Source organism: Glycine soja, chromosome 11 (assembly GCF_004193775.1).
Source record: "Glycine soja cultivar W05 chromosome 11, ASM419377v2, whole genome shotgun sequence".
Taxonomy (NCBI): domain Eukaryota; kingdom Viridiplantae; phylum Streptophyta; class Magnoliopsida; order Fabales; family Fabaceae; genus Glycine; species Glycine soja.
The window spans coordinates 35,078,770-35,095,200 of NC_041012.1; the positions used below are offsets into that span (position 1 = coordinate 35,078,770).

General features: G+C 30.5%; 1 protein-coding gene across 2 annotated transcripts; it reads right to left on the reverse strand.

Annotated features, from left to right (window-relative positions):
• Positions 1–792: 792 nt before the first annotated feature.
• Positions 793–13,148, reverse strand: LOC114374030 (beta-1,4-mannosyl-glycoprotein 4-beta-N-acetylglucosaminyltransferase-like). 2 transcript variants are annotated; one of them, XM_028331616.1, is made up of 5 exons: positions 12,824–13,148; positions 12,418–12,689; positions 12,242–12,326; positions 11,955–11,995; positions 793–2,145 (listed from the first exon to the last, which is right to left on the reverse strand). In XM_028331616.1, the coding sequence occupies exons 1-5, from the start codon at positions 13,033–13,035 to the stop codon at positions 1,148–1,150; spliced, it is 1,608 nt and encodes a 535-aa protein (XP_028187417.1). In that variant the 5' UTR covers positions 13,036–13,148; the 3' UTR covers positions 793–1,147. The 2 variants fall into 2 exon arrangements, with proteins under 2 accessions (XP_028187417.1, XP_028187416.1); XM_028331615.1 differs by lacking the exons at positions 11,955–11,995; positions 12,242–12,326; positions 12,418–12,689; positions 12,824–13,148 and adding an exon at positions 3,183–3,468 and having other exon boundaries at positions 793–2,306.
• Between the last annotated feature and the right edge of the window lie 3,283 nt (positions 13,149–16,431).

A 16,431-nucleotide genomic window follows, 5' to 3' on the forward strand; every position in this document is an offset into this window, starting at 1 on the left:
CTCCAAATATGGGTAGATAAGATTTTTTTTTTTTTTTTTGCAGAGAAGTAGATAAGATATCTAAGTAGAAATACTTGAATATGCATTTAATACTTTACAATGATAATTTTCTGTAATCCTTAATCTTATCTTATGTTTGGTATATGCATTTAATACAAACAATTAATCAATTAAAATAAGGAAAATGCTTAACTTTACGAAGAATGACCGCACAAAAATTGACTAATGTTTTTTGATTGGTTACGCATTTAATATTTGATCTTCTTTTGATTTCCGTTAAATCCAAAGTAATTACTTGCTCACCTTAAAAAGCTTTACATGTGTAGTATCGTGCATAAAAGCCTTTCGTACTAAATATCAGCCCTCATGCATCAAATATTGAAAAAAGAACGAATATTCTATGCTAGTATATTTTATTCTCGTTACAGCAGCAAAAAAAAATTATTATCATCGCCAAAAACATTGTTACGCTTGGTTTGCATTCCAAGAAATGTTTTTGGATAATTACCTCATAGTAATTAACCAATTATTCTTACAATGACTTTATGACAACTATAAATCAAAATCTTGAACTTGTCCTTTAGAAAAATTAATCTTACCATAATCATAATATTATAAAATAACTATTTCCAGAAAATGAAAATAGAAGCGGCGAACAAGATTCAAGAACATAGAAAGGATAAAAAGAAAGAAAAATATATGCAATTCTTTCGAACATTTCTATATGTCTTTTACCCTCTTAGAGAAATAATAATTGACAAATGAAATTTATTTATTTCTGGTTCCAATCCATTCGTGAAAATAAACCGCTTTCATAACAAGCACAAAAACCACAAAAGTATTAATTTTCTTTTATCACCATTTCTGTCAGTTGAAGGTCTTTGTTTATTAAGCCACCACATTACTAGTTCTTCCCACTATCTCCTACACTTAACAAAAAGTTATGTGAGCGGGATGAGTTTCGATCTACAGCTACAAAATGTATAGTGACTGTGCTATGTTCTGTTTCTACATGCAATTTATACCTTCTGCTTCATATTCAAGAACAATGATAAAACTACGAGACTTAGTGCTATGTCATGTATCCTACCAAAATCTAAAGCTAAAGTGCAAATCTAAGTTATGTGATACTTTGAAAAAAGGGTCCTTATTCTGGGGGTCTTAAGCAGCCTCCAGGAAGAAGGAACTTAAATTTATCTGCATTCTCTATCAAGTAGGCAGGAAGATGAACAGCAGAAGCTGAACGGGGTATTGACCCCATTTTTTTAATCAACTCATGGAAAGAGTATTCTTCTGGGAGCATATCAAAAAGATCATCTCCCTTGCAGATTTTGTCCTGAATTCTTGAATGACTCAGAAAATATTTCCTTTTCACGCGGTCTGCATGGCTATAGGCAGTCATCTTGAACACATACTCTGAAATATACTGAAAGCAAAAGCTGCAGTGCCATCCTGCATCTGAGAAAATTACATCCGTCTGGCGCGAGTGCCGGTATTGTGTTTGGGGACCATAGACGTGGGCAGTGGCGCGCCAGCTGCTGTAGTCCACGGGGAACTCAAATGAGTACATGTAATGCCTCAGTTCAAGATGCATTATGGGAGGAATCCCATCACACCACTGAAGCAGTTTCAAAGTATGAGGACTTGGGATCTCATCTGTATCTGACATGAGAAGAATATCACCATTGGAAATGCCTGCACGGCATAACAATGCATTCATTGCCCCACGCTGTTTTGACTCAAGCACAAATGGGTCCTCGTGTGATCCGGGGACAGCAACTCTGCCAGGATGAATGCCATGGACAATCTTTTGTTTGGCAAAGGCAAATCTTGCCCAGTTTAAGGCGAAGAAGTGATGTTTTGGAATGCCTGTAAACGTAGTATTGGACTCGAGGATAACAAACTTTGATACATAGGGAGAAAGTTCATGCCATCTAATCTCAAGCATGTCTAACTCATTGCTGAAGATAACAGCATCAAAAATGCGGCGAGGCTCGGAACGGAGGGACCAGCCATGAAGGTGGCAAAGGTGTTCCATAGAGACATTTTCTGCATAATAGTGAGGTATACTTGTGAAGGGGGCAGGGGGGTTGTCCCAAAGTGGTCGGAAGAAATAAGTAATCTTTTGGCCATGGATAAAAATTCCAATCATACAAATTGGCACCAGTAATAGAAGCACCACGCAAAAGAACATGGGAGGTTTTTGCCTAGAAATGAGGTGTGGCCGGGGAGCCAAACCTCGAACTTGAAGGGGAAACATTTAATATTCTAACGGATTTCCCCAGTTTCAGAAAGACCATGTTCACCTGCAGCAGTTTCAACAAAAGGGATTAAAAACAATTATAAAATGTGAACATTATATGAAATGAAAATTCTATGAAAATGCATTATAAGTCCCCATAATAAAGATGAAAACACTTTACTAAGAAAAGTGAATTTCTTAGCATGGATCTAGTTAGTACATGCAAAAACATCACAAAGCTACATATATGGAATTCCAGGTAAAGAAGGGAGTTTTGAAACTAGATATTGTAGTTGTTAGCAGGAGATACCAAAACTTCCAAGCAGTGAGGTGTGTTTGCGGTTGTTAAGTAGTCTCACATTGAAGTCATTTCCATAAAGAGTTAGAAAATATGAACAGAGGATCCTTGAGTATGCTTTCTTAATAAGAAAACTGTAGAAATTTATGATCCAAGTCGTCCACTTATATCGTCAATGATAATAAATCATGAATCAATCTGTCTAACTTGTAGCATAACTCTTTAAAGGAATACTATCATTTAACCTAACACAAATATTTCCAACTTTTTATTGTTTCCTCGTATCATGACATTCCTGTATAAGGAATGGCTTTAACTTTTAAATAAATAGCAATTAATAATAGTCCGTTCCTAAACCCGGGTTATAAATCATAAAGGAACGGAATCGGAAACTTGGAATCAAGCTGTTTCTAAAACCGAACACAGAGAACCCAAAAGGAATCATTTGAATGGATTCCCCCCCAAACAAAAAGAGAAACGAATTATCCGATCCACCCTCCTCAGAATCTATCTCTATAGAATGGAAAACCTCAAGGATAAAATAATGAATTGACCTCTCGGAGGAATTGTGAAGAAGGCATATTGCCCCACATCGAATGAAACAAAAAATATTAAATAATTCTAAAGAAGAGAAAGAAATACCATAGAGAAGTTGCAGAAGAGATAGGATTAATTGGCGGAAATGGAAGAGAAGAATCCATAGAAAGGCCGAGAAGTGCGATGGAAGGGGAGAGGAAAGTAGAGAAAATCGGTGGTGCACTGGTGGTGGTGTAAATATCCTATCCTTGGTAGGAATAGAAAGAAAGAGCCAGAGGAAAGGGGGGGGGGGGGGGGAGAAGACAAGGACAATAATAGTATACTGTTATGGTTACCAACACCTTCAACATCACCATCACCAACATAACACGTTCATCTTCTCGATAGCAACACCAACACTAGGCTCATTACCACTATTTAACCTAAAATTCATTATAAAGAGTAAAAATAAAAACATAGACAGTAAATTTTAAGTATCTTAATAAAAATAATTTCTCCATTTAATTTCTCAAATGAAATTTTTCCTTCCTTAGCCCATATTACTCGCGGGCGGTCATAATTGGTAAACTTATAAGTTAAAAAATTCCTTCAACTAAATTAATTATTACATTTTAAACTTAAACATACTGCATTAAAAATATAATCATTCATGAATGTAATTTTATAATTTTTAAAATTAATTAAATCTACCAATATACTTTAAAACAATTAATTATTTTCTTACGTACATTTAATCTCAAAGACTTAAATAAGACATGCATATTAATTAGTAAATCCTATAATATCTATATCTAAATATATTCACATTAAGTTTCAGATAAATCTGTAACCTAGCTATGCTCATCTTCGGTAAAGTGAATATTAACTCTATTATTACCACTAAACAGTTCCATTCCAGATTTGGAAGCTTTGATTTGTGATTTTTTTTAATATAAGTAAAATCTGGTAAAAAAAATATTTTTCTTCTTCTAAGGATTGAATACTTAATCATATATTAATAACTTGTATTGAATCAGTTGGTTGGGATTTGTGAAGTTGACGTGGTCCTCTTATCATTTTATTTATTATTGAGGTGGTTTAATATTACTTTTTTTGTTTGTTATGTTGTAATATTTGATGGAATGATGCGGCAATTCAAGCTGTAAAAGAAAATTAAAGAAATAATTTTCTTATTCCATGGATCTATCTTACTGCATTGGAATATATATTAGCAATTTTGGTACCAGCTATCCCCATAAAAAATAGTTGATAGGAGTATAACAAAGTTGTCTAATTCATAACCGACAAATTGTCTCGAGATTATTCTTTCTTAAGGTGCAATGGCGATTCAACTTTCATCTTTGATTTTATTTATTTTTTGTATGACAATTTTAATCTTTGAATTGATTTAATTAATTATGACATAAAGTTCCAAATTTTACAACTTATTTTCAAAATATTAAACCTTACAGATTACTCGTTCGAATTTAAAAAACTTACCGCTTTGGTGATTAGCACAATAAAAAATAAGAGTAGACTAAATAATTCTAGAATAAAATAAATATTTTTCTTTGCTTTTATCTTTACAATTGTGTAACCATTTAAATTATGGGCTTAATGTTTAGGTACTAATAAAGTAAACCAGCTATTATATATGTTATTTGATACGAATATAATTATTATAAAAATTAATAACTTAATATATATAATATTTTATTTATAATCAAATCTCAATTTTTTTTCCTCTTAAGTTTATAATCATTTTATTTTTATTATTATCGCTATTATCATTACTAGGGGAGGGGAGAGAGACATTTTGTGTCTTTTTACTTATATTAACTAAAAATAAAAATGAAAAGAAGAAAATTTAAAAGTTAAAAAATGTAACTAACAATATGAAAGTAGTGGGTAATTATCAAGAGAGAAGTAATACAAATTTAAAAAATTAATAAAAGATAAAATAATCTAGTAAAATATGTATATCAATACAAGTTTTTATTTATTTATTATTAGTATAGATGTTAATACTCTTTTATTATAGTCTCTTATTTTTTGTGCAATGGTGGGGCTAGAGCCCCTGGACGAAAAGAATTTTCTTAGTCACTTATTATGAGCATAATAGTTACCACTTTTAGTATTTTTTTCAAAGGAAAAATAGTATTTATAAAATACAAATAAATAAATAAATAAATAATATAAAATAATTATATCTTATTGGATATTGACTCGCCTAACAACTTATTGCAACCTATAAAAATATATATATATAATATCTTATTGAAGCGTAATTTTCTCGAAATATCTAAAATAACTCATTGTCACGATGAAAGTACATATATATTTTTATCGTTTTAAATTATATGATAATTAATTTATTAAGTTTTATAAAAAAATAGATAACTTTTAAATAAATTATTTATCTTTCTAATCAAGTAGTCATTTATTTTTATTATATACTAAGGATTGATTAATACGTTCAGTATCGGAAGGAATATTACTTTATTTGCTTTGATAGGTTCAGTAACCTTACATGCTTTAATTGATCATAAAAGCATCTGCAAATGAATCATTTCATGGATTGCAAGTCAGCATGGGCTGCAAGCGGCTCTTATACTACTACTAGTAAGCAGTCAACGATACTTTATGAAAACTGTCTTAATGTCGTCCTAGTATTTCAGTTTTTTTTTTTTTTTAACTAAATTCTTTATTTAATTATTTTTTTCACTTTTTTTCCTCTTTATTTTCTCTGTTGGATTGAATGATTTTTTTGAACGTGTAAAGCACGTGTCCCCTGAAATAAGTTAAAATTGTAGACTGTTATTTTTTATATTACTTATAAATAAGTCACACTCTGATATATGTATTATATAAAATAAGTCCTAATGTAATCTATATATTATTCAATTATATAATATCACATAACTTATATTGTTATATTAAACAATTCATTAATCAAAATCTAATAAAATATTATCTAATTAATTTTATATTCATCTAATCAAATTTAATAAAATATTATTTAATCAATTTTAAATTAATCAATTGTAATTAAATATTATTTAATATATTTTAAATTTATCTAATAAAATAATATGATCTAATTATATCTAATAAATTGATCTTAAATTATCTTTCATCCATCAAACAAATATATCTTTTATTAAGATTAGAATAAATATATTTAATAAGGTTTTAAAATATATATTTATTTTATCTTTATCTTGATTTTCAAAATAAGTTAGAGAGCAAATATTATATATTTGATATAAAAAATTATAAATATTTTTTTCTATTTTTAGTTCATAAAAATCATTTAAATATGATTAAGGTAATTAGAATAAGTATATGTCCATATTTAAAACTCAAATAAATTAATTATTATCACACTTGTATATGTTTTAATCAAGTCAATTACAAACAATTAAATTTTTTATTATAATGAAAAAAAACAAACATGAGAATCTTATACAATTTATTTAAATGTATTTATGTAAATTTTTTTAAACACTATTACAATTAATTTAATTTATGATATTATTCGTATGTAATATTTTTTTTTATTAAAAATATATTTGATAAATTAATATTAAAGTATTTATTATATAATTATGTAAAAATGAAATTTAACCTTATTTTATAAATATTAACTAACTAAATTTTCATATAAAAGCTATTAAATAGTATTTTATAATAAATATATTAATTAATTAGATTTAAATTAATTTATAGTATAAACATTTCAACTATATAATATAAATATTATTCAAAAATAGTATTTATTTCATAAAATTATTTTAAACAATTTCTAACTAAAATAATTTTATAGGATTTTAAATTAAAAATAAATACTAGATTTTATATCGATTCCTTCCGATGCATGAAGTTGATTAAACTATAAATTTTTAAATTTGTACTTAGTATTTTTGTATTTAATAATATTTAATATATATAAATTTATCATTTATTAAAATATTTAGTATCATATTAAATATAATTAAATTAAAATTGGGTAAAAAATAATTATATTTTTAATTACATATTAAATATTTAGTATCATTCATTAATATTTCATGGAATGCATGGGCGGCAAGTGACCTTAAATCTTAATCTTATACTATTAGTAAGGTGAAATTTTAGTAATCAACAATAGTCAACAATACTTTTGTGAAAATTGTCTTAACGCCGTGGTAGTATTTCAGTTTTTTTTTTTTTTAAATTAATTCTTTCTTTTATTCTTTTTTCACTTTGTTTTCCTCTTTATTTTCTCTCCACGGGGATTGGATGATTTTTTGAATGTGTAAAGCACGCGGCGACTAAAATAAGTTAAAATTGTATATTAACATACCATGCATGTTGTCGTCCATGAATTACAAGTCAACAAAACTACAAAAGCACCGGGTTGCCTTAGTGCAGTATAGTGAATAATAATGTGACCAGAGTTAAAAAATAATTATAACTTTTCTGTTTTTTTTAAAAAAAATTAAAATTAATAATAACTTCCATTTTTTTCTTTTGCTTGTCCCACATCTTTGAAATATATATATATATATTAATTTAACTGCAAACAACTAAGTTACAAACAAATATTGAAAAAAGTCAAACAAATAAAAGACTAAAAACTCAGCAAATATCAATGATTATAAAAAACAAAACATGACAAGATTCACTAAGAATTTCTTTTAACAAGAGAGTCTAGGTTAGTTCGTTGAAGAAAAAAAATCTATTTTACCTTCCACTAATTCAAAATTAATGCTTAAAATGACATAAGACAAACAACCACTTATGAGTTAGGGACTCTATTTCAAGAAAAATATCTCTACTTCTTATACTGGCAGTACTGGCAGTATAATACTGCCATGAATATATACTAAGTGACTTTCTCTCCTCCCTTAAATATCCTAACCACCTTGTCACTTCTAAATTGATTACTTTTCCTTTGAGCCACAAAAGAGACTACAATATGTAAATGAGTATAAAAGAAACGAGAAGAGAGAGTAAAAATTGGACGAAAATAATTACGATTCTCACCTCTTTCAAACCCACACTTCACAATTCTTTATATTCCAATCATTCCACTCTTTCAAGGCCAAACCTCTTTGAATTATTTCAGAAACGACAGGAGTTATACAACTGATAGTTGTTAGTTAAGCTTTTTAGTTTGTTATTTCACTTAGTTGTATCTGAATGGTACCATCCTAACTGTTAACTCTAGTTCCGGTAAGATACTTCCATGCTTCCTATAATACACGTTCCCCATTTATATCGATCATCTTAATCAATAACAATGGCTTTCTACTTCTATGGAACAACCCCTCTCCTCTACGAGCTCTATAATTTGTGATCACACCAAGTCAGTATCACTTGCATCATCACCAACAATGTTAAGTGTTAACTTTATTTTGTTGGTCAATTCTGCTAGCTGGATCTCAGTTGCCTCGTTCTAAGCTGTCATACAGGTTAATGAAAGCATTCTCTGGTTAAGCATTATATTCATCACCATCTTGTGTACACCCCAATCAACTATGAGGTGAGACTTCAGTGGAAAGGCTTTTGTGCTCTTAGTGCATATTTTATGAAGGGAGTGGCTAACTGAGATTGCAATCCTTGAGTTTTTTTTTCTTCTAAATTTTCTTTTCTTTCCCTTTTATATATGTTTCTAGCAGTATGTCCCCCCTTCCCAAAAAGAATACTATCTACCATAATTGTTGTTGTTGCTACTTGCAATCATTTTTCCACCTGCAACTTAATATGCCTGCACACGGTTACTTGACACTATTATATTTGAATGTCTTTTAAAAGCACTGCCGCACTGGCACCATTGTGTATAGGAATAATATACTTACGATACCTCTAAACATCTTTCTCATAAGCATTACCCAACAGATGCATACAGGGGTGCGAGGGTATAATACAGTTAATTAGCTTTTGGGAGAAGAGGTGGAAGCTCTATTCCTCACCTCTTGTGGAGGAAAAACAAATTTGAGTCTAGACTAGACTTGTCAAAAACAACAAATTTCTGAAGAAAAATCAAATAAACAAAGTGTTCAAAATTGAATTCCAATCGCCATGGTTGTAATTTGGATAGCACATATGACATATCTGAGGAAGGGACAAATTCACTAGCATCTTTGAGTACTCTTCACGCACGCAATAGACAGCAGTGACCTTTTCTGATGTTCCATCTGCATAATCTACTCCAAAAAATAGAGTCATGGATGCTTCATATGATAAACTATCTGCTAAACAATAGTTCAAACCAAACCCAACAAAGAATTAAAAAAATAATAATAGGAGACCGATTAAAGACATATTTTGTCAGTTTCAGCAGTAGTTGTACCCCGGGAAAAAAGGAAAAGAAAAGCCTTTAACTTGGTCTCCATACCATAGTAATCTTGCCACAAGCTGACATTTTGGTCACAAGTTGCAAGTGCAGATTCTTATAATTTCCTGGCATTTACGAAACCATTTATTTATCTCCTATTGATGCAAGGTTTGTTTCCAGGTCAATGCAATGCCTATATAAAGCAAGGCCAGGGTGCGGTAATGCTAGAAATCTGCAATGAGAAACAGTTGAGGAATTGTAGAAACAAGATAAAAAATCTCCTGTGGGATCGTATTTTTGGAAAACAACACCCTAAGCCAATTCCACAGCACATACTGTTTATAGATATCTCTGGTTTACTTAATTCCATCTTTTTGAAGTATAAAACTTACAATGGCAGAACAAAGGGAAAATCCATTTTCACAGCCACCATCTATGACCAAAGTAACAACAGAAATCTCCACCAGTTGATCAAATTATTGTCTTTGATTTGCATAGAATTTAAGGGCCTGTATTGAGTGAAAATGTTAGAAAGCAAATTAAGAACCTTGTGGTTTTAAATATTATACAAAATAGTTTAAGTTAAGTGAAGGAAAAATCAATTCCAGCTGAATTGAATAAAGATAAAATGCACGAACATTTAATAACAGAGAATGTTGAATATCAAATTGGAAAAACAAAGCCAGATAATTCTAACCAAGACACTGTTCAAATATCCAATGACCGAGGAACATAGAAATATTGTATAAATTAAACCCTGGAGGCAACTGAAATTTGTCTGAAAACTGAGTTTATCGAAGCAAATTTTGTACAATACATAGTTCACAGTAGAGAGCAGAAATAAGATATTGATGCAGACAAACATACCTTCAGCCACAAGTTCCCTGATTTTGAAACAGATACTTTAATCAAAATTTGTCGAAGGAGTTCAAAAAAGGATTTCAAATCTCTTCTTGTCATGCATCAAATTTCTCTAGTAATCCTTTATTTTTTTTTTGGAAGGCTTCTATAGTAATCCTTCATCCCCAAAACTCTACCGATTCTGCAAGTTTTCCACTGCTAAACTATATAATTTGCAGCAAGACCTGATGAGCCAGTTATATTGGTTTTTTTCTTCTTTAGGAGCTACAATAGCCGTTAGAAAATTTGCTTACAAACTAAACATTGTTCCTAATGGCACCATTTTCAAAGCCGCCTCATAAACCAACAAAACAGAAAAGGGCCAGGCCCAAGGTTCACTACACCAACTGGCACACGAGAAAATAAATTATAAGAAAAATTCAACATCTAGAGCAGGGATACAAATAAAATGGATTACCATAGTAACCTTCATCAAATTGTACTTATTTTTCCCTGTTCCAGGCTAAGGCATTCACAAATCTCAGTCTACAGTAAGCTTTAAGACATTTGATAAATATTAAAATGCACGAGTTACACTAGTGTAATTTAATTTCTTATATGTGTGTTAGGATTAAAAATTATTTAATGATTACATGATTATTTAAAAAAATCACATGAGTTTATCTTTTATATTATCAAATGAGAACTTCCTTATTGTGAAAACATTAAATTTATAAATGTTGACCATACAACCATACATTTGATGATTAGGATTGAAATTTAAAAGTTAGTTAGTGAGCAAATGACCACTTAATAAAAAAAGTCATGTATTTTTAAATCTTAGTCATTGAAATAAGATGCAAAATTTGATTCAAATCCACTATAACATATATATGGTTACATAAGAAATGTATTCAATAGATTATTTTTAATAAATAGATTCAATTACAACTTAGAATATAAAATTTAAAGATATCAAATAAGAAATGATATTCTAAATCATTGAACTATAATGAAATATACCATCAATACATACATACGAAGTGTAAGAGCATGTTTGGATATGGGTTGAAATGGAGATGGAAGGCCAAAATCGTGGTGAAAGGCTAAAAAATCAGAAGCAACTCTGAGTTGCTTCACATCTATTATGGTTTTGATCACGAATATGATCTGCAGTAACGTCATCCCAGACACGCGCGAAGTATATGTTTGGATTAGTATCTTTCAAGTGCGTTCAACTTAAAATCCAAATCCATTAAACAGAAACAACCTTTTACGTACTGCTGCTTTGGTTATACGCACATCAAATGACATTCAACTTCATACCAAACACGTTGTAAGTAATTTACCGGAAATAATAAGAGGGATTAGCTCGTATGACTATGCTTTAAAAAATATGTATTATAGTTTTAAACTTTAAATTGAATAAACAAATAAAAATATAACCTTCTCCCGAAAGTAAAAGAATACATGGACAGAAGCCAGAGAAAGTAGTATAAATATGAATGTGTATGCGCGCAGGTGATAACTATAACTATGTATTTATATTATATTCATAAATATCGTTAATTACTGACTAATGTAACAAAACGTTAATAATATGTTTCATACAAAAACTGCGTACTAGGAAGTTGTTATGCTCATGCACACAAATTAAGCTGGATTAGATACAATTATCCAAAAAGGAGAAGTTGACAAAGTCAAGATTGAAAATATGTTGGCATTTTATCTGCTGGTCTTCACCAATTTGAGTCGTCGTGCACACCCAACGAAACTTCTGCAGAACAGAACCGAAACATATTAGTTGGTTACACTTAAACTTGGAAAATAGTATACTATATATCAAATATCAATGTTTTTCTGTCCAAGATATCGATAACTATTCTGCTAATGGTATCAATACATTTTTGCTAGATTTTCAATCAAAACATTAATTCTAACTATTATGAATGAATCGATAGGGCTTTGATTTGGTTGAGAATTAGAAATTAATTAAGGTGATAGGTAGGTAGGATGCACTTGCCTCCATGGTACATCTTGGGCGAGAAGCCAGTCACCTTCTTTGTCCAGATAAGCAAGTTCATAGTTGTATGATTGTTGATGATGACCTGTTAATTTGAACTCGACTAATTAATAAATTAACTGGAATTGAACAAGGGCATGCATGGATGAACTTTGTCATATATAGTTTATACTTACATTTTCCAAACATGTCCATCAAGGTTTCCTTGAGCGTGTGAAATGATTGATGCATACTGAGATCAACCTTCCGTGCAATCCCCACACCCTCCATCTTCACCTTCACGTACAGAGTATTCGATGAATATCCTTGGAGACTATGAGTTTGACGATGATCAACCCATACCATGTGATCAATATTATTATTATTCCCGACAACCTCTTCCACATGAAGTTTCTTCCTCCAATGGTTTACTGGTGGCCAACCCACTACACCCTCCTCCTCCTCATCCCTAAATATTGATAAAACAACAACAACAATAATAACAACAAGTTAAACACAGATGGATGGAGTTTTTGAAGCACCCAACCCAACAACACGGGATTAGCAAGTGAGAGAGAAGTAGCTAGGCCTAGAAGTACGTACTTGGTGATGTTAGAGCATTGGCTATGGTGATCATCAACAACATGGTGGCTTGGAGTTAAAGGGAGGAGAGACAGAGTAGGAAGCATAACATGGTGTGGTGGTGGTGCATGTTCCATCATCATGAGTTGGGAGAAGGTACGTTTTTTGTGGCTGAAAGGCTGGTCGTAGGCACGAGAATGGGTTGAGAGAGCGAGACCCAGTTGAAGCTCCATTCAACGCAAGCAAATGATGCAATGTGTTGTTGTTAGTATGGTATGGAACAATAAGAAGAAGAAAAGAGAGAGAGTGAGGGCTGGGGATGAGGGTTTTAAGTTGGCCTGGCGGGTATGGGGACAAGGTGTTGGGGACAAGTCTAAGCTGTCCCTATCAATGTTTCCCTTTTTCCCGACCCACCAACCCACTTCTCCTTCTATCCCTTCCCATTTATAACACCTAATTATCTATTTTATTAAAGTTTTATAAATAATTCATTTATTTAATAATAATAATTTTTTAAAATATAATTGATAGTATTTTATTTTATTTTTTAATTATTTATCAATATATTCTTTAAATTTAGAGTATTTTTTTTTCTAAAACTGATTAATACAAAAAATATTATAAATTAATTCTTCTAAAAAATTAAATATTATTTTAAACTTAGTATTCTTATAAATTGGAATAGAGTATTATACTACTCACTGTTCTGTACCTTTCAACTTTCAATTTGGCTCCCTCCACTGCTTAGATTCTACTCTCGTCTTCCATTACTGGCGTCCTTAATTATGCCTTTTTCTTAATTTCTTCATATCTCAACTCATTCATAGGCTTTTGCTTATTTATTATTACGCAAACTCGCCTAACATCTATTTTCTATTAAATTAATCGATCTTGTTTTACTAGGACAAAAACATATTTGTTAGATGTCGATAGATTACGAATAATAGCGAAAGATCTGAAAGAAATTTTTCATGTTCTTTTATGAATATGAGTTTGACTCTTCTTAAAGTTATATAAAATTTCGTTGGTTGGACATTTCCTTTTATGGATTAATTACGTAATTGTGACGACATGAAACTGCAGTTTAAACTCACTATAATTTCTTCAATAAATCATTACTACACCTGACATAGTATTTACTATTTTTAAAAGTGTTTAATTTTGGATTATTATTAGTGTAACGAATTGAATTAATTATTTTCAAAAACATCAATTTTTTATAAATAAAATCCTAAGGAATAATTTATTTTATGGGTAGATAAAATTGATTTTAAGTAATTGAATGAAATACTCATAGAAAACATTGAATAAAATTGGAAACTATGTCAAAATTAATCTCAATTATTAATTCAAATGGGAATACATGCTTTTTATTTATTAAAATTACGAGAATTAAATTTCTAACAAAAATAAACAGGATTTGAATTTGTTTATCAAACATACAATTACATTTTTGAGTTTGATCTTGTTTATTTTAAAGTTGAGTAAAACTATTTTTGATATAATTAATTTTAAACTCTTGGACCTGATTAAAATATATATATATATTAAAATATGTATTCGTTATTAAAAATACAATACAAAGAAAATAGACGGGACTTGATGAAAGAAGAGCGTTGCATTTACGCTCCATAAACGTGTGCTTTCATTACGGGGTCACAGAGTTGGAAAGCAAAGTGAACGCCCACTTCCTCTGCTGGCTTGAAGAACAGGGTGGGTTTACCTTATATTTTTATATTTTATTTTATTTATATTTATATAATTGAATCCACTGATAATTTATATCCATTAGATCTTGAATGTTGAATCCGCCATTGGATCCACCTCAATTTGTGATTAAATTAAATTAAATCAACCTGTACCTCGAAATAAAAAAAACAGCAATTGAGATATTTTATAAAGAAGTTAATTAGTAGATTATAAATAACAATAATAACAACTTAAAAGACGTTAACATAAAAAATTACTACTATCTCATAAGACAGCATGTTTTCAAAAGATGGATATGCAAATTTGTGTTAAGAACTTGACATAATCTTCAATTTTATGATAAAAAATAAAAAGAAGGGTCCTTGATCAGATACGTCATTAGTTAGCCAAAAGATTACTTGTAGTATTATAGAAGATTTTTAGCACTAAGATTACATTCATATTGCTAATGATTTAGACAATCTGAGTATTACATTCAACGTGACATTCATAGTGCTTATCAAAATGGATTCCCAGGAGAAGTTTGATGCCAGAAGGAATCGAGGTAGTGAGGTACGCACGCGGTTCGCTCGAAAGATCCACTCTTTTAATACATAATTTAATATAGGGGACCGTATCTTAGTGTGCAATTACATGACATGCAATAAATTCTTACATTTTTTATAATTAAAAACATAAAAATCATTAGAAAAGTTTATAGAAGCCCATTATCTTTTCACATCAGAATGAGACACGGATGCAGAAATCAATAAAAGACCGACAAAGGGAACAGACAGGGAATCTATCTCGCAAGGATAAATGAATAAAAAGCAATAACAAATTATTGCTAGACAGAAACTAACCAAAAATGAAAAATGTTTCCCTTCCCTATGCGCGTTAGTAATATATTCAGATGCTTAATCATGCAACAAATCGGAGAGATTGAATATTCTTGTTTTATGGTCTGTGTTTGAGCCACGCACGAAGCTAAAGTCCCAACAATATTCAACCTTAGAAGCATTGCCCCCTGCCCTAGACTCGCAAAATCACACTGCACTGTTGCTGTCAGTGATTGCTAGAAGCCTGTAAAGGGGTTTTCACGTGATGCCCCAACATGCACACGAGGCATCTGGGCCGGTGTACCCCCTCTATTATGCACCAATGATATATACTACTATATCAGGTAAATATCACATAAATGATTAAAAATTTAACTACTCTCACTCTTTTCATGTGTACGAGTTTGAATCCCTTGATCCTACTATCCTTACTTGATTAATTAGAAACCCTTTTTAGAGAGATTTTCTAATGTTTAAGTGTGTGTTTGAAGGATGTTGAAAGAAAACTTTACACATTCCAATGCAAAAATAAAAAAAGTTACATGAATGATAGATTGAATTTAACACGTCAGTTTAGTTGGATGCAACACTAACCCAAATATTTAGGGGTGGTTTGACGGTGTTCAAATAGGAAGGAAAAGAGGAATTTTAATTTTCAAAAATTTGTGTGGATCTAGGTTCATCACCTACATCTTTTTCTTTCTATTTTAATTTAAATATTTGTTTAATTCTCATTAATTTTCTTTCGGTCATTTCTTTCCACATAATTACCCATTAAATTTGAGTAACTACAGCTCTAAAAATCTTTTTTTTTAAAATGATAATTATTACAACACCAACAACAACAACAACGTCTTATCCCACTAGGTGGGGTCGGCTACATGGATCAACTTCTGCCATAATGTTCTATCACGTACCATACTTCTATCCAAATCATTAAGTTCGAGGTTCTTCTTGATAACCTCTCTTATAGTCTTTTTGGGTCTTCCTCTGCCTCAAATTGTTTGCCTTCTCTCCATCTGGTCTACTCTCCTCACTAGAGAGTCTACCGGTCTTCTCTCTACATGCCCAAACCACCTAAGTCTATTTTCCACCATCTTC

Coding starts and splice junctions, on each gene's coding strand:
- LOC114374030 (XM_028331616.1), bottom strand. CDS start 13,035: ATGGAGCTTCAACTGGGTCTCGCTCTCTCAACCCATTCTCGTGCCTAC. Junction 12,327..12,417: donor GATGGACATGTTTGGAAAAT/GTAAGTATAAAC, acceptor TCAAATTAACAG/GTCATCATCAACAATCATAC. Junction 2,146..11,954: donor ACGACTCAAATTGGTGAAGA/CCAGCAGATAAA, acceptor TTTGTATGATTG/GAATTTTTATCCATGGCCAA.